Consider the following 24,514-nt stretch of genomic DNA (forward strand, 5'->3'; position numbering starts at 1 on the left):
AATTGTACACACATGTAATGAGGAAGACTGGCTCAGTTCTGTTCTGAGAACTGAGTTGCTCATCCTGAATCTGTAGTTCTGTTGCATACAGGATGAGCAAGGCCAATGCAATCTTTGGAAGCATTAAGAATTTAGCATCCAGATGGAGAGATGGTAAACCTCACTACATTTTGCACTGGTCGGGCATTATTTAAAGCATGAGGGTCAATTCTGAGTGGCATATTTAAAGATGAACAGAAGGATAAAGGAATCATGATATACAATCAAAAATCTATTTTTAAGGATTTTTTTAGGACTCTTTTTCCTTTATTAAACATTTACTGAGTATCTAACACATTCTAGGTACCATATTAAGGGCTGAATACACAAAGACATAGTCCTTGACCTCACAGAGTTCAGTGTAATGCCAGAGACAAGACACACAAACAAGGAACTGAAATCCAGTGACATGACGAATACACATTCTCAAGTGGTGGCACAAAGGAAGGCAATCAACTCCTATTTGAGAAAAAAATTCACAGAGCACTTGTTTCACCTGAGTATAATCTGACAGAAGGATAAGAGGGAAGAATATTCCAGGCAGAATAATCATAGGTGACAAAAGGTCAGAAAGGTTTCAAAAAGCATACTATATTACAAGAACTGTAAGTAGTGTAGTATGACCAGAAATTTGGGAAAGGGAGAAAGAGGACCAAAGAGATGAATTTGAGAAGTTCAGCCTAAGAATTTAGATAGAAAAAATCATGGTCTTTAAATATTTGAATATTGAAACTAGGGAAGAATGTTTTGATTCACTAGAAACTTAAATTTCAAACAATTAACATTGTCCAAAACTAGATAGCAATGAGTACAGAGTCACCAGAATGGGAGAAATATCCCTGTTCATGTATAAGCTCAATCTTCCCTTGGTATTCTAGATCTCATCCCTAGCTACTAACGATATTGAGAATCATTCCAGGTGTTTTATTGGCCTTTCAGTTTCCCTCTTCTGTGAAATGTCTATTCAAATCCCCTCACCATTTTTCTAATGAGGTGTCTGTCACAGTGATTTGTAGTTCTTCATATATTTTGGACATTAATCTTTTGTTAATTATTACATTGGAAGTATTTTCTCACATTCTGTTGTTCATCTCCCTACTTTATCTTTTATCATACAGAAGTTTTGATTTTAATGTGACCAAATTATCAATATTTTCCTTTACTCTGTATTTTTTGTTTAAAGAATTCTTCCTATCCCATTTTCACAGATACTCCTAGTATTTTCTAAGTTTTATAGTTTGACCTTTAATCAATCTGGTATTAACTTTTTGTGTATGGTGTGAGGTAAAGATCTATTTTTCCTTGTTTTCTGTAAGGTTAGCTAACTATCCACAACTGAAAATATTTTTGCCCCATTGATTTGTAATGCCACCTGTCATCTACCAAGTTCAAGTATCTGAGGACATGTTACTAGACCCTTAATTACTTTTTAAACTATTTAACCCTGGTTCAGTGTCCTTGGCCACTAATCATTCGTATTAACAAGTTCCACTAAAAAAAAAAATTAAAATTAAAAAAACATTCCCTTCTATTCCAAGTGTTCTAGCTTTTAAAATAATAAAGGAATGGTAAATTCTGTCAAATGCTCTCTTGAGCATCTACTGAGATAATCATATGGTTTTACTCTTTGTTAATATGGTGAATTACATTAGATTCTTAATGTTAAACTGAACTCTCATTCCCAAAATAAATACTTGATTGTGATTTTAAAAAAATACACTACTAGACTAGTGCAGATTTCACTTGGAACTTTAAAAATCTACATTTATTGGCCTATATTTTTCCTTTCTTATACTGTCTTTGTGTGATTTTGATATCATGTTGTAAAAGGCCCCCAAAATGAGTCTAGAAACATTTTTTATTCCCTGGAATGGTCTGCACAAGGATTGTCCATCCTTCAATATTTGGGTAACCTGTAAAACCACCTGTGCCTTGTGTTCCTTTAATGGATAGAATATTTTTCCCTGCTTTTTACTATGAAAATGACTCACATATTTATTAGAGACACCAGTACAATGAACCCCAACATCTCCATCACCCAGCTTCAACAGTCAACCCACTGTCAATCTTATTTCATCTATTTCCCAAATCTTTACTTGTTCCCTCTCCCCTTGAATAAATTGTTTTGAAGAAATCCCAGACACCATATCATCCTAACTACAAACATTTTAGCATCTCTCTTAAAAATAAGGACTCTTTAAAATATGTAACCAGAAAAAAGATTTCACACTAAAAATTTAATAATCTTTAATACCAACAAATATCCAGTCAGTATTCAAATTCCTATAAAATATTTTTATACAGTTTTTCAAATCAGAATCCAAATTAGTCCATATGCCTAAATTGGTTTTGTCTTTTAATCTGCAGGTTTCCCTTCTATGTATTGCTTTTCTCCCCTTCTTCTTCACGTATTTGTGGGGAAAAAATGGGCCATCTGTCCTGTAGTTTCCCACATTCTGCATTTTGCTCACTGCATCCACATATTACTTAGTGGGTAGATTTTACTAATCAATTTCTTTTTTAGTTACATTTCTATTAATATTTTCTACTTATTCTTGACTCAGCTGCAATAGGTTGTATTTTTTAGGAAACTGACTATTTTACACAATCTTCCAAATTCACGGGCATAAAGTTTTCCATACTCAATATGTATGGGTTTTTAGAAATCCTTATCATAGCTATAGTCATATTCCCTGTTTCATTCCTAACATGCTTTCTTGCGTTTCTTTTTCATTGACCAATCTTGCCTGAGATTTGTCTATAACATAGAGCCTATATTAATATCTTCAATGAGTTAGATTTTGGTTTTATTAATCCTCTTCACTGCTTTCTACTCCATTAATTTCAATTATTATCTTTATTCTTTCCTAACTTCTACTTCCTCTGGGTTTAATCTGCTGTTACTCTCCTAGCTTCTTCAGTTGGCCACTTAATAATTTTCAGGCTTTCTTCTATTCAAAAACCTTACAGATTCTAGGACATAAATTTTTTCATATTAATATTGCTGAAATTGGGATGTTTCTTACAATTAGTCTTACAATCACCGTCAGTCGAGCAAGCAGTGATGGTGCAACTATCATTGCTTATCTATGTATGAACATAAACAATTAAAGAATAAGCTTGCAAAAGTAGCAGTTACTTGGCAGTTATCCCTGGTGGCATGACTAGACAATGGTAACTTCTCAATGTTAGTCAATAAACCTATTAACCTATTACAGACCATCTGACAAAGAACTATGAGTCTCATCTGAAAACCTTTTGTTGATACCTGCTGGCCAGTTCAAGAAAACATCAGGATCAAAATTTGATGGGTGCCAGCAGTTTGAAAGAAAATGCTGGAGATAGCTGTGGAGCACTTTTAAGAAATGTTCTATCACCAATGCTCTCAATGACATAGTAAGCAATACTATGCAGAAAAACACAAACCTCTGTGCTTCCAACAGAAAGTGATTTAGAAGAATCAAACTCTGCATGTGAAGTCACAGGAATATTCTACTAATTTGTTACTTCACTTCCTTTTATAAATATATGCATGAGTGATATGCTAAATCTATATCTAAGTAAATATATATGAGTTCTTTCAGTAAGCATAAAGTTTCAAAGTCTAAGTGATAGGAAAGCACTGTATTTGGAAAGTAATAGTCCATCTCACAAATGATGACATCTTAAGAGTCAATGAAATATGATATAGGCACTTAACTTTTCCTCTTAGGAAATTAAGGAAACACTCCCATTTATCATTGCAACAAAAAGAATAAAATACCTAGAAATAAACCTACCTAAGAAGGCAAAAGACCTGTATGCAGAAAACTATAAGACGCTGATGAAAGAAATCAAAGATGATACAAACAGATGGAGAGATATATCATGTTCTTGGATTGGAAGAATCAACAGTGTGAAAATGACTATACTACCCAAAGCAATCTACAGATTCAATGCAATCCCCATTAAATTACCAATGACATTTTTCACAGAATAAGAACAAAAAATTTCACAATTTGTATGGCAACACAAAAGACCCCAAACAGCCAAAGCAATCTTGAGAAAGAAAAATGGAGCTGAAGGAATCAGGCTCCCAGACTTCAGACTATACTACAAAGCCACAGTAATCAAGGCAGTATGGTACTGGCACAAAAACAGAAATATAGATCAATGGAACAGGATAGAAAGCCCAGAGATAAACCCATTCACATATGGTCACCTTATCTTTGACAGAGGAGGCAAGAATATACAATGGAGAAAAGACAGCCTCTTCAACAAGTGGTGCTGGGAAAACTGGACAGCTACATGTAAAAGAATGAAATTAGAACACTTCCTAACATCATACACAAAAATAAACTCAAAATGGATTAAAGACCTAAATGTAAGGCCAGACACTATCAAACTCTTAGAGGGAAACATAGGCAGAACACTCTATGACATAAATCACAGCAAGATCCTTTTTGACTCACCTCCTAGAGTAATGGAAATAAAAACAAAAATAAACAAATGGGACCTGATGAAACTTAAAAGCTTTTGCACAGCAAATGAAACCATAAACAAGACGAAAGGACAACCCTCAGAATGGGAGAAAACATTTGCAAACAAAGCAACTGACAAAGGATTAATCTCCAAAATATACAAGCAGCTCATGCAGCTCAATATCAAAAAAACAAACAACTCAATCCAAAAATGGGCAAAAGACCTAAACAGACATTTCTCCAAAGAAGACATACAGATTGCCAACAAACACATGAAAAGATGCTCAACATCACTAATCGTTAGAGAAATGCAAATCAAAACCACAATGAGTTATCACCTCACACCAATCAGAATGGCCATCATCAAAAAAAATCTAGAAACAGTAAATGCTGAACAGGGTATGGACAAAAGGGAACCCTCCTGCACTGTTGGTGGGAATGTAAATTGATACAGCCACTATGGAGAACAGTATGGTGGTTCCTTAAAAACTAAAAACAGAACTACCATATGATCCAGCAATCCCACTACTGGGCATATACCCTGAGAAAACCATAATTCAAAAAGAGACATGTACCACAATGTTCATTGCAGCACTATTTACAATAGCCAGGACATGGAAGCAACCTAAATGCCCATCAACAGATGAATGGATAAAGAAGATGTGGCACATATATACAATGCAATATTACTCAGCCATAAAAAGAAATGAAACTGAGTTATTTATAATGAGGTGGATGGACCTAGAGGCTATAATACAGAGTGAAGTAAGTCAGAAAGAAAAAAACAAATACCATATGCTAACACATACATATGGAATCTAAAAAAATGGTACTGATGAACCTAGTGGCAGGGCAGGAATAATGACACAGACGTAGAGAACAGACTTGAGGACACAGGAGGGGAAGAGGAAGCTGGGACAAAGTGAGAGAGTAGCACTGACATATATACACTACCAAATGTAAAACAGATAGCTAGTGGGAAGCAGCCGCATAGCACAGGTAGATCTGCTCGGTGCTTTGTGACCACCTAGAGGAGTGGGATAGGGAGGGCGGGAGGGAGACGCAAGAGGGAGAGGATATGGGGATATACCTATACATATAGCCAATTCACTCTGTTGTACAGCAGAAACTAACACAACATTGTAAAGCAATTCTACTCCAATAAAGATGAAAAACATTTTTCCTCTTAGTACTGCTTTGCTGTATTCCACAGATTTTGACATATAGTGTTTCTACTGTTATTTAATTCTAAATATTATCCAGTTTCCATGATTTTGTTCTTCATCCATTTATTTTTAGTTTATTTTTGCTTTTACTTTTTAAATTTCCAAACATGGATAGGAGGTGAGGGAAATCAGTTATATTTGTTATTAATTTCTAATTTTATTGTATTGGGGTCAGAAAACATGGTTTATATATCAAGCTTTGGTATTGGTTGAAAATTTCTTTGTGCCTAATTACATAAAATTACATATATATTTCACATTTAATTAAAAAGAATGTATATTCTCTAATTTGGGAACTGTATGGTTCTATATATACATAGTAGATCAAGTTATACATTGCATTTCTTTTCTTTTAGTGGTTATCCTTCAATTTTTAATATGCATCTGACTGAAAGCTTAAAGTTAATTAATATCTCTATCCTCCTTCTGAACTATATATAACTCTTTAATGCTGGTCACTTTCCCTCCCAGCTTACATTTTATCCTCGTCTGATATTTTCGTTCCACTTTGGTTTTAGCCCCAACAAATCAGTCATAATTATTTTTGTTTTATACAGTCAATTTTTCATTTACTGAACCAATTTCTTTGTTCATCATGATTTCTTTTTTTTTTAACTAATTAATTTATTTATTTTTGGCTGCATTGAGTCTTCGTTGCTACGCATGGGCTTTCTTTAGTTGCAGAGAGTGGGGGCTACTCTTTGTTGCGGTGCACAGGCTTCTCATTGTGGTGGCTTCTCTTGTTGCAGAGCAAGGGCTCTGCAATGTGGGCTGAAGCTATGTGGGCTTCATTAGTTGTGGCACACAGGCTCAGTAGTTGTGGCTCATGGGTCCAGAGCACAGGCTCAGTAGTTGCAGTGCACGGGCTTAGTTGCTCTGCAGAATGTGGGATCTTCCTGGACCAGGGCTCAAACCCATGTCCCCTGCATTGGCAGGCAGATTCTTAACCACTGCGCCACCAGGGAAGTCCCTATCATGATTTCTTGTATCCTTCTCGCTCCCCTAAGTTACATTTCTTTCTTCCAGAAGCACATTCTTTCATGTAATAGTTCTTTCAGAACCAGTGTGGTAAATTCCCCATATTTTTGTTCATCTGAAAATACTTTTATTTTGCCTTCACTCTTTTTTATTTTTTTTCTTTTTATTTTTTATTTATTTATTTTTTTGTGGTACGCGGGCCTCTCACTGCTGTGGCCTTTCCCATTGCAGAGCACAGGCTCCGAACGCGCAGGCTCAGTGGCCATGGCTCACGGGCCCAGCCGCTCTGTGGCATGTGGGATCTTCCCGGACCGGGGCACGAACCCGTGTCACCTGCATCATCAGGCGGGCTCTCAACCACTGTACCACCAGGGAAGCCCTGTCTTCACTCTTGAATGATAACTTAGCTGAATATGAAATTCTGATCTCTCTCAGCACTTGCAAGATATTATTCAAGTTTCTTCTGGCCTCTCTTATTAAGAGACATCTGCTCTCAGTCTGATTCTTGCTCCTTTGTCCTTCCTTTCTGGTTGCTTTTAAAAGTGTCTTTGGTGTTCTGCAGCTTCATTGCAATGTATTTAGTTGTGGGGTTTGTTTTCGGTTTGCTCATTTAATTCTTGCTAGGCCCTCATGAGCTTAAACCTAAAAATTCATGTCTTTTTAAATTAATTCCAAAAACTTCTCATGTTATCTCTTTAAATTCCATGTCTCCCTCATTTTATTTTTCTCCTTCTGGAACCGCTATTAGATGTTGGGTCTTCTTGCTTAGTCTTTCATTTCTCCACCTCTTTCACATTTTCCTTCACCTTACTGTTCTACATTCTCAGGATTTCCTTATATCTAACTCCCAGCTTACTACTTTCTCTTCATCTGTGTAAACTATCACTTATTTACTGAGCATTTTTTAACCTATTTTTCATTATGTTTAGTTCTTTTCCAAATGTATGTTTCACGTCTTATTCATTTATTGGATGTCAATTACTTGTTTAATGTCTTTAGTCACTTAAAATATGCTACTTTAAATTACCTTTCAAACTGCCATTCTACTATCCCAGTTCTTAGAGCTGTAATCCTCCTGCTTGTAATAGCTGCTGACTCTCATTTGTGGTAGAAAATTGTTTCCTTGTGTGTCACTTTTAATTATAAATTCATCTTCTGTTGGGTTTATTTCTTCTGTGAGAATTCCTTATGGCCCGAGATATGAGAGTACCCCTTCAAGTCTTGTTTTTCCTTTCTCCAAGTGCCCCAGTGGTATCACTAGCTTGGAGCCAGCTTTTATATTAATTTCCCAGCATGCGGATACTTGAACCATATAATATAAACTCAGGTCGCAAATATGATCAAGGCATAGGTCTGGTGTTTCAATTTCTTAAGGAAGCTTTCTTTTCCATTTCCTCTTTGTATAGAGCCTAGGCAAACCAAGACGAGATTTCTTATTTCCTTGTGTCAGCGGGAAGATTTTTCTCTAGCCCACCCTTTCACCTAGGATGCAGCACATCAGGAATCCCAGCCTGATGCAAAAGTCTTCGTTTTGGGGCTTCCCTGGTGGCGCAGTGGTTGAGAATCCGCCTGCCAATGCAGGGGACACGGGTTCGTGCCCCGGTCTGGGAAGATCCCACATACCACGGAGCGGCTGGGCCCATGAGGCATGGCCGCTGAGCCTGCACATCTGGGGCCTGCGCTCCGCAAAGGGAGAGGCCACAACAGTGAGAGGCCCGCATATAGGAAAAAAAAAAAAAAGTCTTCGTTTTGGTTCCTTTTTCCACACAGTTAAAACTCAATCACTAGGAATTAAAAAACCAGAAATAACCCCTCACTCAATTCCTTCATCTTTGTCCAGAGCAACACAGCATGAGCTCAAGGGCTTAATGAAGTTTTGGTTTTTAGTTCCATTTTTGTTTTTGGAATCTAGAGATTTTCCTGTCTTTCCTGCAAGCTCAGAAATGCATTTAAAAGAACTGTTGTTTATCATCCAGCTTCTCCTGATATTTGTAGCAACAGAGTCTTTAGCTAAGATAAGTTAGCCATCTTGCTAAAAGAAATCTGAGATCTCCAATCCATTTGCTACATTACCCCTATATGAGTGAACTCTCTAGAATGCAAAGATGTACTCCTCTTTCAAACTCTTCAGTGAATCCCCCCTTCTTAGCATCGCATTCAGTCTACTATTATCCAGTAACTGCTTATTTCTGCAATTTTGCCTCCTTCCACTCTCCCACATGTACTCTATGCTCCAACTACCCATATTTGCAATCCCTAGAACTCGCCTTTTGTTTCATACTCCTATGCTTTTAAAATTACTTATTTCCCTCAGTTTTATCCTGCCTTCATCTGCCTACTGAATACTCATGGTCAAGTGTCTGCCTTTCCAGGAAGCCACTCCTGACCCATCCAAACTGGGTTCTCTTTTTTTGTGAAAAGAGCTAACATTCGTTGAGCTCTTTATATGCTAATAACTCATTCAGTCTTAACAACCTTATGATTTTGCTACTACTATCCCCATTTTCAAAATGAGGAAACTAAGGTACAGAGAAGTTAAGCAATGTGCCCAAAGACAAACAGCTATAAATGGCAGACCTGGAATTTGAACAAAGATAGTCTGTCTCCAGATCCTGCTCCATTAACTTGCTCGATTAATATATACCATATTGCGTTCTACAATTATATTTTGCATTACAGTTATTGCATTTATTACCCCACATTCCAGTTACACGTTTATATAGCAATCTTCTCAACTACACTGACCTTAAGAGACAGAATTATGCTTTATTTCTATTTGCAGCCCCAGTACCTAGCACACAGAAGGCCCTCAACTTAGATGGTTACTAAATGAATAACTAAAGAAAACATCCCCACAGTCACTGCATTAGTCCAGCCGGTGTTCACCTCTTGTCTGAACTACTAAAACAGTCCCCTAACTAGACTCCCTTCCTCCAGTTTCTATTCACATCTTTCCTCCACACTCCAACCAATACTGTCTTTCTAAAGCACATTATGACAGTGTTATTCCACTACTTAAATATTTTTAAAGGCTCCACACTGTCTATAGGATAAAGTCCCAAATTCCTTCAGCATGACATACCATGACGTTCATGATCAAACTTCTGTAGTCTCTTCTCTCCTCCTTCCCCACTCCAGCCCCACATTCCATCTATATTTAACTTCCTGTCAGTCTCTGAACATGCCAAATGCCTTCATGCCTTTGTACGTGCAGGTTCTTTTGCCGGGAATGGCCATCTCCTCTTCCCTCACCTGGTTAACTCCTATTCTTTTCCAACACACAGCACAAATGCCTTCCTCAAGTTTCCTCAAAAGACTGTCAGGGCTTCCCTGGTGGCACAGTGGTTGAGAGTCCGCCTGCCGACGCAGGGGACGCGGGTTCGTGCCCCGGTCCGGGAAGATCCCACATGCCGTGGAGCGGCTGGGTCCGTGAGCCATGGCCGCTGAGCCTGCACGTCCGGAGCCTGTGCCCCGCAACGGGAGAGGCCACAACAGTGAGAGGCCCGTGTACCGCAAAAAAAAAAAAAAGACTGTCAGTTATCTCACTGTTCTATTCTTCTTGGCATTATGCATTTACCTCACTTACCACTTTGTATTATTATTTGATAAGGTGTGTTTCCCCAACAAGACTGTGGAATCTTAAAGGACAGGAACCATGTCTTACTCATCTTTTTTATTGTATTCTCTTACACAAGTGTGTGCCCTAAATGCTCACTGAAACAGTGGAATGAAATTTGACAAATATATCCTACATCCTACACTAAAGCAAACTTAGATTCAAATGAATTCAAGGCAGTCAAGTCTTCTAAGATTAAATGGAAGTTAGACAGGGAGTAGAAACATGAATGAAAAACAAATACCACCTAAATTCCTGCTGCTCAATCCCAAATTCTACAGAATGGAGCTATTCTGTCAACAGTAATTAAGGCTTAGTTTATGAGGTAATCTCACCCTGAGTTTTAAAAAACACAAGGCAAATATTTCCACATTAGTAAAACACATAAGGACACTTAAATTCTGGAATATGTGTTACTAGGATAAAAAGTTGAGTCATTTTATACATTTTAAGACAAATTCCTCCAGACAAGGGAAATTCCTATCCTTTTACACTACAATCACATGATTTCATTATTCATTAGTCCTACATGCAATTTAGGTTTGCACACATAGCAAACATTGTCTGCCAACTGAGTAATAAACCAGAACTACTTGTTTTTCACAGAAAGAAGAAATTTTTTTTAATGGATAAATGTCAACCCTAAGTGAACAGGGAGGTTGGGGTGGGATAAAGGGAAGGAATAAATGGGGCACTATTCAATTTTTTTTGAATTATTCAATTTTTGAAATGCACTTTTAACACTACAAATAGAAAAAAAATTAAACTGCCAATTTGAAAGATTCATCAGCCTTTGTCTAGCTTTTCTCTTCAATTATTATCCATGGTAAAAGGAAAAAGAACTGTCCTAAAAAGGTCTTGGTTTCAAGTTCAAAGGCAGCATAATTTAGAATGATTTCTAGATTTCATAATTTAGAATGATTTTGATTTCAAATCAAAAGACCACATGAATTCTTAAAATTAATTATTATCAATGAGGCTTGGGACTTCCCTGGTGGCACAGTGGTTAAGAATCCGCCTGCCAGTGTAGGGGGACACGGGTTCAAGCCCTGGTCCGGGAAGATCCCACATGTAGAGCACCTAAGCCCCTGCGCCATAACTACTTAAGCCAGCGCGCCTAGAGCCCGTGCTCAACAACAATAGAAGCCACGGCAGTGAGAAGCCCACGCACCGCAATGAAGAGTAGCCCCCGCTCGCTGCAACTAGAGAAAACCCGCGTGCAGCAACGAAGACCCAACTCAGCCAAAAATAAGTTAGTTAATTAATTAATTAATTTGAAAAAAATATTATCAATGAGGCTTAAATGTTCTTATATTTGCAAATCTACCTATGTATGTCTGTATGGTAAATCTTCTTTTTTAAAAATCAATGGACCAGGACTGTTTCTAAATTTAGAATATAAGCTCTAAGAGGGAGGGATCTTTGACTATTTCATTCACTGATGTCACCCAAGGATCTAGAACAGTGTCTGGCACAGAGTAGGCACTCATTACATACTTGCTGAATATTGCTCAATATGGTCCAAATACTTAATATGTCAATACATACAATGAGCTGCAGATCCTCAAAGAACATACAGTTGAAGTCTAGGTACATCTTGAAATGATCACTGACTTAGCCTTCAACACACACTGCTGCACAAATTAACTGATACTGTATCCAGAAGCAAATTGACAGTGTATGTAAGAATAAAATAAAACACTTAATACAGACATTATTAAGGTTCTGAACTTTAAATCTTGCCAAGAAGCTGACAAAAAAAAAAAAAAAATCACCAGCACAACCAAAATTTTCAACACACACAAACTCTTGCTCTTTTTTCAGAAAAAATTCCAAAATTCAATTCAATTCAATTCCAAAAGAGCCATGGGACTTCAAGAAATTAAAAAAAAAAAAAAAAAAAAAAAAAAAGTAAGAATTTCACTTAAATACCAGTGAATTTAGTACAAAATTTTATTTCCAGTTTTATAAAGCAGGTCTGCCCTTTCTTTTATCAATTGACCTAATTATGCCAAAAGAATACTGCTAAGCAATATACTTCTGTATTTACCTAAAACTGCTAATTTTGTTGCTGTTTCCCACTCATAAAAGTGTGATGTAATTATTATGAAACTGGTATTTTTACTCTATTACAAACCATCATGAACATTTAACTGTGAATTAGGTTATGTTTTAGCCCTTATTTAAGGGTTAGCCTTTCAGCCCTTGTTATCTGCTACTAACCCACACCTGGTCACTCTCTTCTCTGTTCTGGGCTTCAGTTCTCTCTTCTGTAGAATGAGGGAACAGGGTTAAAACAAAAGTTCTTAACCTTTTTTTTTACAACCCTTGGAGAATCTGGTGAAAGCTACAGGTGAACTATTCATAAAAATGTACATATACATTGTAAAACAATTTTATAAACAATAATTCATAATGGCAAAAGACTGGAAACAACCTAAATATCCACCAATAGATGATTAAGTAAATTATGTTACATCCATTCAATGAAATTCCTTGTAACTGTATGTACAATGAAGAAACCTTCTATGTACTGATATGAAAAGATATCAATCATGTATTGTTATATGAAAAAAAGCACCAGTGCATATAATATATAACCTTTTATGTAAAAAGATCAAAAAATAAAATAAATACATTTGAATTTCCATGTATAAGCGTAACAAAACTGTGGAAGAATTAAATGAATCTTTGGTGAAAATGGGAAATGAAGAAAGGAGTAGGAGGAACCTTTTCATTGTATACTTCCTTATATTTCTGTTTGAATTATGTGAATTGCCTATTAAAGTTTTAAATTAAAAAATATTGCATATAAACTCAAGAGGTCTAGTCAACTTGCTAAAGCTAGAAGATTATTCCCAAACCCTGTTCAGCAATACTCTTCTATAATGTTTTGACTTATCAAGCATGTAATTATATACACTCAATGATCCAACAATATGAACATTTAAGGAAAAATATTTTTCATGATGGTCCTCATATAAACATATAAAGTAATTGGTAGATATTCAGTGACTCAACAGAGCCTAATTTGAAATCTCATTTTATATTGTTTTTCTTAATCACTGATACACAAATTTCTTCAAGGAAAAAGTTTGCACAAATCATCAAGTCATACACCCTCTCATGGTTCAAATCTCAGACCTGATATTCCACAAGGGAGTACAGGCTTCGGAAATAGAAATTTCTATCTACGTGGCCATATAATCAATAGTACGAGTATGGAGACCAGAGAAATACTGCCTTAATTTTTTTTTACCATAATCTCAGAATTAGAAGCAAATTAAATAGCATAGATGATGTTTGGGGAGGCCTTCATCCCTTTTCTGAGCAGGAATCAGGTGGAACTGGGTTTTCATCCTTAGGCAACTTACTTAACCTCTCTTGGCCTCAGTTCCATCTATAAAATGGAAATAAAAGTACCTATCTCATAAGGATGCTATGAAGCTTAAAAGGAATAATAAGGAACACAGAAAGTAAGACAGAAATAAAAATAAGGTATCCTAGGACAGTGGCAGGTGTCTGATTTCTTGAATCAAAAACAGACTGCATTCTGGAACGTGTAGTTTCTAGTGACTGCACTTTCATACACAAGCAATGTCTCCTTTTCCCTACTGAAAATAGCACATGGCAGAATTCCGAACACAAAAGGTGCAAATATCTGTCCTTTCCTAATTATGTTTCTTGAAAAATCTCTTCCTAGGTAAGCTTTTATCAAAGAACTCTAGCTGTTGTGTTGACTGGGTGTGTCTCAAAGAGTCCCAAGTTATAACAGTTTTGCTTTGTGTTTTCAACAGGGCACTTTCTATGTCAAGCTCAGCACCAAAGAGTGGCAGGCTGCGGCGGCGGGGGGCAAGGGGGAGGCAAAGAAGTTGAATACAACAGTCCTTCAACGGACTCCTAATTGCCAGGAAAACAGTAGGAAACCTACACTGCCATCGAGATAGAAGCAGCCCCCGCCAACCAATCTCCGCTTCCAAAACTTTTAAACCCCATCCATCTTTTTTTGCAGAGCACTGCTGGAGCTTATTATTAGTTATTATAAATATAAATAGCCATCATTTATTACGTCTTCTCTACGTGCCAGGCTCTTGCGTTTTTCAAGATTTTGTGAAAACTGCACATATGAGCTGAGACGCTCAAGTCTGAAAAGCTCCCTTCGCATCCTCAAAATCAATCTAATCTGCCCCTCAAACTCCGTATATGCCACGCCTCTCACTGACCCATTCAGGCCCAGGGATCACATCTTTACAAGCAATTCGACCCCAAGCTCTTCACCAAACACTAAATCAAGCACTTCTCGGATCCTCCACTGCCCCTACAAAGTTCGGTACCCTCCTCCACTCACCAATTCCAACCTGGCCCTAACTTGTTCCAAGAAATGCTATGGCTCCCTCCAAACTTCTGACTCCAAATCCATCGTGCCCGTACTTCATCCCTAAGTTCAAAATTCAGAAACACATACTGCACCTGGGCAGAGCCCGGTTCCAACCCCACGAGAACTCTCGACACCCGCTCGAGCACGACCAGGGCCTGGGACCCTCCACCCCCTAACCAGGCCAGGCCGGGGCGCGGCGGCCTCGCCCGGGACCCCAAGGGGAGGAGAGGAAGCTCCACCTGGCTCCGCGGGCGCGGCGCGCGTCTCCTGCTCGGGCCTGGGCCCCGCGGCGGCCGCGCCCCCGTCACGACGCGGGCGGCAGCGCTCGGGTGGGCCGCGGCGGGCGCGCTCGCCCAGCACCTCCGCGTCGGGCTGCCAGTTGTCGCGGGCCCGACGGCGGGCCCAGCCCGGGCCGCGGGCGCGGCAGCGCGGGCAACCCGGGCCCACCGCGTCGGCGGCGCGTTGGGCGCAGCCTCGGCAGAGCGAGTGGCCGCACGGCACGGCCGCCGCTTCCCCCGGGGTCTCCAGGCACCCAGCGCAGTCTGACTCCTCCGGCCGCGGCGGTGGCGGCGGCTGCAGCAACGGCGGCGGCAACACCAGCAGCGCGGGGCCAGAGGCCGGGCCCGGGGTCCCAGTCTTGGCTGCCGCCATCTCGTCACAGCGGCCCCGCCGACCCCGCCGATTCAGAGCTGCCGCTGCCGCCGCGGAAGAGGCCCGAGTACTCGGACCTGCCGCCGCCATCTTGTTTCCCGTTTGTAGGGAGAGTCCGTTGCGAGGGAGAAGAGTAGAGGGCGGGGCAGTGCGCGGCGGGCACCGCTATATACATATTCATGAGGGGCGGGGCTCCAGAAGAGGGTCTCTAGGGACATGGTTGGCGTGAGGTGAAAGCTCATTAATATTTATTAGTTATACTTTATATATATGGTCTTCGGCATCGCCTTCTAGTCTTTGCGATTTCCTCTTACTGGGCCAAGTTAAGTTGAGGACTGAGGGGATTTACTTGGAAACTGAGCGATATTAAACTTTGTGAAGTAATTACACTTATTTATCCTGCAATACCCTGATAACTGAGGCTAATGTGATTGGGGAGTATGTGAATTACTCAGAACCCTGCCTCTGCTTCATAGCTGTTGTGACTGAGACCAGTCCTACCCTGACCAGCAACTAACTGCCAAAAATAGCAGCTTCTTGTCAGTCCACATCTCAGTATACTCCCTCTCCAGATTCCTTCCTGAAATTTCCCTCCCTTGGCTGGCAAAGCCACACTTTCCTTGGTTTTATTTTCCCCCTCTCAGCTCTTTCTCAGACTCCTTTCTTGAGCTCTCCCCCTCATTTCAGACTTAAATGTGGGTATTCCTCTAGGCTCAGGCCTCAGTCCTCTACTCCTTTCCGTGTATTGCCCTTCCAGCCCATACCCCACCCCACATCTTCTTCCAGCTGAAACTCTCGAATTGGTATCTGCAGTCCAGACATCCTGAGTCCAGCCCTGCAGAGTCAACTGCCTGATGGAAGCATCATCTTGGATGTCTGCATCCCTCATGTACCAAACTAAAGTCACTGTCTTCCACCTCCTTTCAAAACAGCTCTTCTTATTTCCCTCATTCCAGTAAAGGTACTATTCTCCCAGTTCCTCAAGCTCCAAACCTGGTAATCTTTACTTCTCCCTCATCTCCCACATCTGTCAGTTTCTTAGTTCTGTCAATTCTCCCACCAAAATGACCATTTTCCTACCTGTCCTCTCCTCTTCATCCCTTTCCCACTGACCAGTTCAGGCCTCATCATCTCTCACCTAGATTATTGCAGAAGCTTCTATAAATTTTCTCCCTGCCCACAGACTCTCTTCCTCCAATCCATCCTCCATAGTTCTTAGAGTTACTTCCTAAAGGACAGCTCTGACCACACCATTCCTGCTTGTTTTAGTCACTGAGTGAGGTGCTCAGACTTTGGTGCCAGTCCCCTTTCTGGATACAGAGGATACAAGAGAAACAATGGCTTCCCTCTGACAGACAGAAGGTTCTGCTACAGCAATTCTCCCACCCTTTGCTTTTTTTGCACTAAAGTAGAGTTGGAGCAGGAAGGCATTCAGCAAATGGCATTTCCTCTTGGGAATCTTTATAAGAAAGCACAAGTTTTGTAAGGAGAGCAAATTTTTTTTAAAAAAGTAACATAATGTAATGGAACGCATCAGAGGCCCTGGGTTTCCATGAGATTGGCTGGAAACAGTACCTGAGCTGATAGTAAACCAGTCCAAGGCAGAGTGATTGGTGGAAGTCAGCAGAGCAAAGAAAGAAGTGGATTCCCAAAATGAGAACCAGATGGCTAAAGGACAGTGAAGAATTGAAGAAGGGTCGATGAGTAATTGAAACAAGGGCTTGTGTGCACAGAGGCCCAGACAGTCAGAATCCTGACAAACTCAGAAGTATGACTTCATGCAGGCTGTCCTTCCAAAGGTCCTCTTCATTTCACTTCCCACTTGAGGTTCTTGAGGATGCTTTGCCCAGATTCTGAAAGGAAGGCCTGTGGTCCAGAGATCAAGCCAATTACTCTTAGAGATGGGGCCCTTGGTATGGGCTGTTCACTCTTGACAGTTGGGGGCTCTCAATCTGAAGTCTACTTTCTATTGGAGAAGCTGAACCATAGCAGTGTAGCATGCTTTCTCGAATACAAATAAAGACAGGAAATTTCTTTTTGTGGAGGGAAAAAGCAAGAGTTCTGAGTAATACTAGACCAAAAGCCAGGAGATCTAGGATTGGTCATGACCCCTTTCTCCATTTCATTAACTTGGATAATTTCAAACAGATAAATTCCCTCTGGACCTTAGTCACCTCATCTTTAAAACAAGTGTACTGGAATTCAGCAGTTCTCAACCTGGGATACACTTCAGAAAGACACACACATGTGCACACACGAACACACACATATATACACATATGCCAACGTCCCTTTTCAGATCTACTGAACCCAAAAACTGAGGATGGGATGCCAGCATGTAAATTTTTATAATGCCATAGGAATTCTAATGAAAACTCCTAGATAAGACCACTACAATGGATAAATTCAAAGGTCCTTTCTAGCTCTAACATTCTAGAAGTCTGACTCCCAATTTCCAGTCTCTTCTCTCCTCTCTGCTGTTGCCAAAGTAATCTTACTAAAGCAGTATCTGTGACAGAAGGCAAGTCAAATCTAAGAAATTTGGAGAGTTATTCACTATGTGGGAAAATGAGGGCGATGAGGATGGTTTTAAAGTGTCAGGCCTGGGAAGACAGATTATGATCGCAAATCACAACCAACAAAAGAGAGTAACTGGGAAGGAAAAGCAGTCTGAAAGATGAGGGCATGGTAGACATTTTGCTTTAGTTAGTTACCATCAGCATCCAAAACTTCCTTCTGTTTGGGAGAATGACCCGTTCGGTGTAGTTTTGCTGAGACTAGGGAAGCTGAATCAGGGAGATAGCCTTCTCCCTACCCCGGGGCAGCCAGAACATGAAATATGACCTAGGCTCGGCCTAGTGGCCACTCCTCTCTGAACTTTGAATCTTCAGGGGATGACACAAAGGCATATTGACAAGTTTAGAATTACTCACAGGAACAGAGACAGTAGGTGTCCAACCACAGTGGGTCCCTTGGGGGTTGGGGTAGAGGGGGGAGTGTCCCTACCGTGGTGATGGTGGCCATGCCAGATTGTTCCTGAGGCATGAACTTGGCCGTAGTGCCTGCTGCTTGGCCTTCCTAGGTTACAACCCATTTTCCACAATCCAGCTTGCCAGCCTTCCTGTCAACTCTATATCCTTTGAGTAAATGTCTTTTTTTTCCTTAAGTTACTCACAATTTCTGTTGTTTGTAACAAAGTACTCTGACTGAGACACTGGTTTGTTGTTTTTAAAATGTCACCTGAAGGGACTTCCCTGGTGGTGCAGTGGTTGAGAATCCGCCTGCCAGTGCAGGGGACACGGGTTCGATCCCTGATCCAGGAAGATCCCACATGCCACGGAGCAGCTAAGCCCGAGCGCCACAACTACTGAGGCTGCACTCTAGAGCCCATGAGCCACATCTAACGAGTCCATGTGCCACAACTACTGAAGCCCGCAGGCTCTAGCGCCCACATGCCTCAACTCCTGAGCCAATGTGCTGCAACTACTGAAGCCCGTGCGCCTAGAGCCCATGCTCCACAACAAGAGAAGCCACTGCAATGAGAAGCCTATGCACCAAAACGGAGAGTAGCCCCTGCTCACCACAACTAGAGAAAGCCCGCGTGCAGCAACGAAGACCCAATATGAAACCATCTGAGAAGCTTAGTCTGACATCCTAGAGTAGAAGAAGCCCAAGTTGCGTGTGTTGCTTTTTCCCGAAGCCCCCACCTGTACCACAGCCCACCCAGGGAAGAAGGACATACAGGCTTACTCAAATGCAGTCATTGAGGATGCCAACTGGAACAGGTCACGGTGCAGCCACACCTACAGTGCTTCCTCTCCAGCTGTCTTTTCTCTGCCACTCCTGCCATACTTTCTGACGATTGCATCACTGCCAAAATGCCCTGCCATCCTTCTCTTAGTGTGTCCCTAACTAGCACTCCATGGTCCATACCACCTCCATCACTTTAGCTCTCCTCATCCACATCACTGCAAAGCTACCCTCTTCCCTCCAGCTGGAGGCTCCAGCTACTTCCTGCTGGACTGAAAGACTCCAATGTGAAGCAAAGCTACTTGGCTTCGTTCCAGGTGGAGACAGGCTGTTCCTCCCTGTGGGCCCCCAAACCCCTTTTTGCCAGCCCAGGCACTGAGTCCCTCCTGAGGCCTCAAACATCTAGGAAGGAGAAGGCTCAGTTCTTCAGACCCCACCAGCCCCATCCCTCCTTTGCCCTGCTCATCTCTCCTGGTGGCCTCTTCTTCCTGTACTCTTCCTCCCTCAAGCCAGATTTCCCCTTGTGATTTTGCCCCCTTCCCTTTTGCTTTAAAGGTTCTTGCTACATTCTTACTGTCACTCATCTTCAGTTCCTTCTCTTTTGTTTCAGGGGAAGAAGTAGTTCTTTTTGCAAAGCTCATCCTTCTACCTGCCATCTTTCCAGGCTCCTCTAGATTCTTTCCAAATGCTCTACAAATACAAATAAGACTTGGTTCCTGCCCCCCTCAAAGTCACAGCCTAACATAGAGGCAAAACTATACATAAATAATTATCACAGAAAAAAAAGAGACAATTATAACAGAATTACAAGCTCTAAAGCTGAGACACGTACAAGGTGCTATGGAAGCAGAGAGCAAAGTTGGTGGGGAGGGGGCAGTAGGAAAAGCTTCCCAGAGGAGGAGCCATGTAAGCTCTGTTTTGGACGGGGAGGAAGAGTTCACTAGGTTGACACAGGAAAGGCATTCCAGGCAGAGGGGAAACAAGAGCAGAAGCACAAACGTATGAAAGTTCAGGATCTGTGTGGAACTAATGAGGAATTTGATGTGGCTAGAACACTGGGTTGGACATGAGGCTAGAAAATTGGAGAAGAAAAGGAACTAGAATTTATTGAGCAACTACCACGTGCTAGGCACATGCCCAGCAGTAATCCATCTATCTCATTTAAACCTAAGGTAACCCTGTGAGCTGAGTACATTATCATCTCCATATTACAGGGAAATAAATTCAGGCTGTTGGGGGACCATTGAAAAGTTTAATATTTGCACCAACGGAGTGTTAGGTATAGATTTGTATTTTATAAGGATACCTCTCAATCTTATAATTACCAGTGAGGAATAAAAATAATCTAAGCAGACTTCATCCCACCTCCATGGAGTTGAGATGTCATTGGAGAAAGTATAGTGCACTTAACATTCATATATTCAACACGTATCTAGAGAGCACCTACTATGTGGTAGGATAATATAGGTGCTGAGAATTCAGCAGTGAACAAGGCAGGCAAGGTGTGGATGCTGGGCCAGCTTTGGTGGGGCCAGCTTTAGATACAGTATTTGGCACATTTTAGATGCTGTGGAATGAATGAATGTTATACCCTTAGTTATGTCTTTAGTGTTTAGCAAGGTTCAAAGAGCAGTGCATTGCCAGAAAAGAAAAAAAATCTGTTTAACCAACAAGCACGTTGGTGGAGAAAAATAATTCTTTAATTTCTTTAAACTTCCCCCTCTAGATACCTATAAATGCACCTAAAATCCACAGCTGGTTTCACTCTCTCTTTCGCTCTCTGCACCTCCCTCCCATCCCCTTGGTCCTGCTTCCTCTCTTCCATACCCTCAGGCTCTGGCTCAAGATTCCAAGCAAAGAATTCCCTCTTTTATTTGATTGTTCTTCTCTTAAGGGAATAGAGGTGGCTGTAAGAAATCCTTCAGGTTCAACATATAGAGAATAAGGAAATAAATGGCCCTTCTTAACTCCACTTCAGAGTGAGACACCTAAAAGGCAAAACTTTGGGGTCCATTGGGAGCCCACATAGGTCAAACTTCTGGGACACGGAACAGGTGGAGCAGGGTGGAGAGAATATCTGGAGAGGCAAACAGAAAATATACAGCACATTTTTCATCTAGTCCTGCCTTCTTCTATTTTCTATCTTGCAGCCAGAATGAATGATCTTTCTAAAGTATGAATCCTGGGGGGCATGGAGGTGGAGGCGGAATTAGATGAAGGTGATCAAAAAGTATAAACTTCTAGTTATAAGATAAGTACTAGGGATGTAATGTACTACTTGATTAATGTAATTAACACTGTTGTATGTTACATATGAAAGTTGTTCAAGAGAGTAAACCCTAAGAGTTCTCACCACAGAAAAAAATTTCTTTTATTAACATTTGGTATCTATATGAGATAAGGGATGTTCCCTGAACTTATTGTGGTAATAATTTCACATTGTATGTAAGTCAAATCACTATGCTGCACACCTGAAACTTATACAGTGTTGTATATGAATTCAATCTCAATAAAACTGGAAGAAAAATATAAAGCATGAATCTAAAAAATAATGGTAGTAAAAGACAAACTTTTCTCTGCTATTATTGATTACCTCTTACAGTATAATGACATGTCTTATTCTAGTCTGTCTGTTTTTCTCATCTCATCAAAGAAATCCTTCTGCTACCTTCACTTTTTCTGGACCAAGTACCCCAGAAGGAGGGGCTCATGGCCCTACTCCAGGAAAAGAGTGGGAAGGAGCAAAAACCCTCATTTTGTCATAAATAAATGGGTGGATAGTAATTCTAACCAGAATGAAAAATTTGCCTCTGCTTTGTTCTGGATGTTCAATTGCTCTCCTGTAAAATATGTTATCAGAAAGCCCAAGGGGGAGGGGTAGAGTTGGAGGACACTGGGGTTCAGGACTACAACTTCAAATTTATCTGTCCTTAGACTCGAATTTGGCCAAGAGGGACAATGGATTATGTACTCCTAGCACTGTCCAATCCTTCTGAGCCCCAACTAGCTGGAGACAAGAGGCCGTGCTCTAAGGATCAGTTTCTTTCCATGTGAAATAAGAACAAAGAGAGAATGGAGGAGTACAATTCCTCAATTATTCTGAAAATAGAAAAAAAAAACTTGCCTCAGAGAGTGTACTGTGATGGGAGCAGAAGAAAAAGTCAGGAGGGCTACAAAAGAGCCTCTAAAGATTGACTTCCGCTGGTTTGAATAGAAACAGATATGAGATGGATTTAGCTGGAGGCCGAGAACAGAGAGCATGATCTCCCAAGTTCCTTCGTCCTGAAGGAGGATAGGATTCTATACCAATCCACCAATGACCAGCTGATTGGTTCTCTTCTAGAATGGTCATTGTTCCACAGTTCTTTGTTTACTAGGCTCTGGGCTCTGCTATCTCCATCCGGGAGAAAAGCCAGGTCTCCCAGGATTGTGATGTCGCTGAGCGACCACCAGGGGGCAAACCAAGACTACTGAGCTCTCCCCACCATCTCTTCCACCCAGTTTCCATGGAGCCAAACTCGGAATGTCAGAGCTGGAATCCGCCTTAGAAACCATCCAAGGCTTCTGATCAGACATCTTTCTTTACAGGGAAGAAAACCAAGGCCTAAAGAAAAGAAATCATTTGTCAAGGCCACATAGTGAATTAATGGTAAAGTCGGAACCAGAAACTAAGTCTACTGGCTATTCCAGTCCTATAGGTGTTCTACCACACCAAGCTTTCTCCTGTCTCATATTTAATTCTAGAATACACTGGTTTTTAATAACATCCTTACCATAAAAAGGACTTGTCTCTCTAATTAGATTGTAAATCCTTGGGGCCAGGGACCATGCTTTGCCCAACATTGTACATCTTCTCTTTCAGAACCTAGCATATGGCACTGTAGGCAGCCTATGCCCCTGTAGGCAGCCTATGCCCAATACCAGATGCAGGATTTCAACAGATATTGTGAAACTGCTATGTGGTAGGCCCAGCAATGGTTCCTGAGAACACAGAGATGAAAATATATTGTCCCTGTCCACAAGGAGCTCACTATCTAGAGAAGAAGGCAGATATGTCAACAAATGACTATAATTCAGGAGATGAGTTTTTAACAGTGGTGTAGACAAAGTGAAGCACAAGAAGAGGAAGTGACTAACTACCTGGATGGGATACAAAATTGGGTCCTAAGGAAGAATGAGAACTCATCAAAGACAGGGAATGGGAATTCTAAATAGAAGGAATAGTAGAATAAGCCAACACAGAGAGACATGAAGATATGGTGCGTCAGGTGAAAACTATTGGTTTTGAGTAACTGGAGCTTAGTATATATAAGAAGCTGGACTGGGGATGGAGTAGCAAATAAGACTAGGAACAAAGTTTGAGGTCAGCTGTAAAGTTGATGTCTATTCAGTCACTCATTCCCTCTACAGAAAGTAAGTACCCCCACGTTGCCATGTGGCACTGTTGTAGGTTGTGAGATGATAATAAAAGTGAGAGCAGTAATAATAATGATGAAAATGCAAGCGTGGTTGAATTCCGAGGATTTGGAGTCTTGAGTTTAGGGTCCATTCCTCACAGGAATCAGATAATCCAGATAAGTATTCTATCCTCCATTTATTTTCATTTACTAAAAAAATATTCAGTAAGCCCCTTCTATGTGCTAGGCACTGTTCTACAAACTAGGAATAAAACAGAGATCAAGAATTAGGATCCATGGGACTTCCCTGGTGGTGCAGTGGTTAAGAATCTGCCTTCCAATTCAGGGGACACAGGTTCGAGCCCTGGTCCATGAAGATCCCACACGCCGCAGAGCACTTAAGCCCCTGTGCCACAACTACTCAGCCTGAGCTCTAGAACCCGCGAGCCACAACTACTGAAGCCCATGTGCCTAGAGCCCATGCTCCGCAACAAGAGAAGCCACCGCAATGAGAAGCCCGGGTACCACAATGAAGAGTAGCCCCTGCTCGCTGCAACTAGAGAAAGCCCGCGCAGCAACAAAGACCCAACACAGCCAAAAAAATAATAATAATTAATTAATTTTTTTAAAAAAAAGAATTACTGTCCAGGCTGTTATAGAGCTTTCATTGCTGATGGCAGAGGCAGATAATATAATAATGAAGAAATACATTGCAGATAATGATGTGATACAATGGAAATAAAATAAGGCAATATGATAGAAAATGATGGGAAGGGGACATCATTAGACAGGTTGCACAAAGGAAACCTTACTGAGGATGTGACATCTGAGCTGAATATAGTGTCATCTGGGGGGAAAAAAAGCTGAGGGAAGAGCATTCCAAGCAGGAGAAACTTCCAGGCCAAAGACCCTGCCAAGGGTCCAGGCAGCTTGGTGTACCCAGGGACAGAAAAAAAGCCAATGTACTAGAACCTTGCAGGCCCCGGCAGGATGGTCTACAGTTAGAGGGCAGGCAGAGG

The 24,514-nt window shown here is 40.9% G+C and overlaps 1 protein-coding gene across 1 annotated transcript in view; it reads right to left on the bottom strand.

The window, feature by feature from the left end:
* RNF169 (ring finger protein 169) overlaps window positions 1-15,461 on the bottom strand; it is a 95,452-nt gene extending 79,991 nt beyond the window's left edge. Inside the window, exon 1 of the mRNA XM_059070802.2 lies at window positions 14,937-15,461. Coding sequence (XP_058926785.1) covers window positions 14,937-15,438 — 502 coding nt within the window. The 5' untranslated portion in view covers window positions 15,439-15,461. The remainder of the gene's footprint in view (window positions 1-14,936) is intronic.
* Between the last annotated feature and the right edge of the window lie 9,053 nt (window positions 15,462-24,514).

This window comes from Kogia breviceps, chromosome 7 (assembly GCF_026419965.1).
Source record: "Kogia breviceps isolate mKogBre1 chromosome 7, mKogBre1 haplotype 1, whole genome shotgun sequence".
In the NCBI taxonomy this organism is placed as follows: Eukaryota; Metazoa; Chordata; class Mammalia; order Artiodactyla; family Physeteridae; genus Kogia; species Kogia breviceps.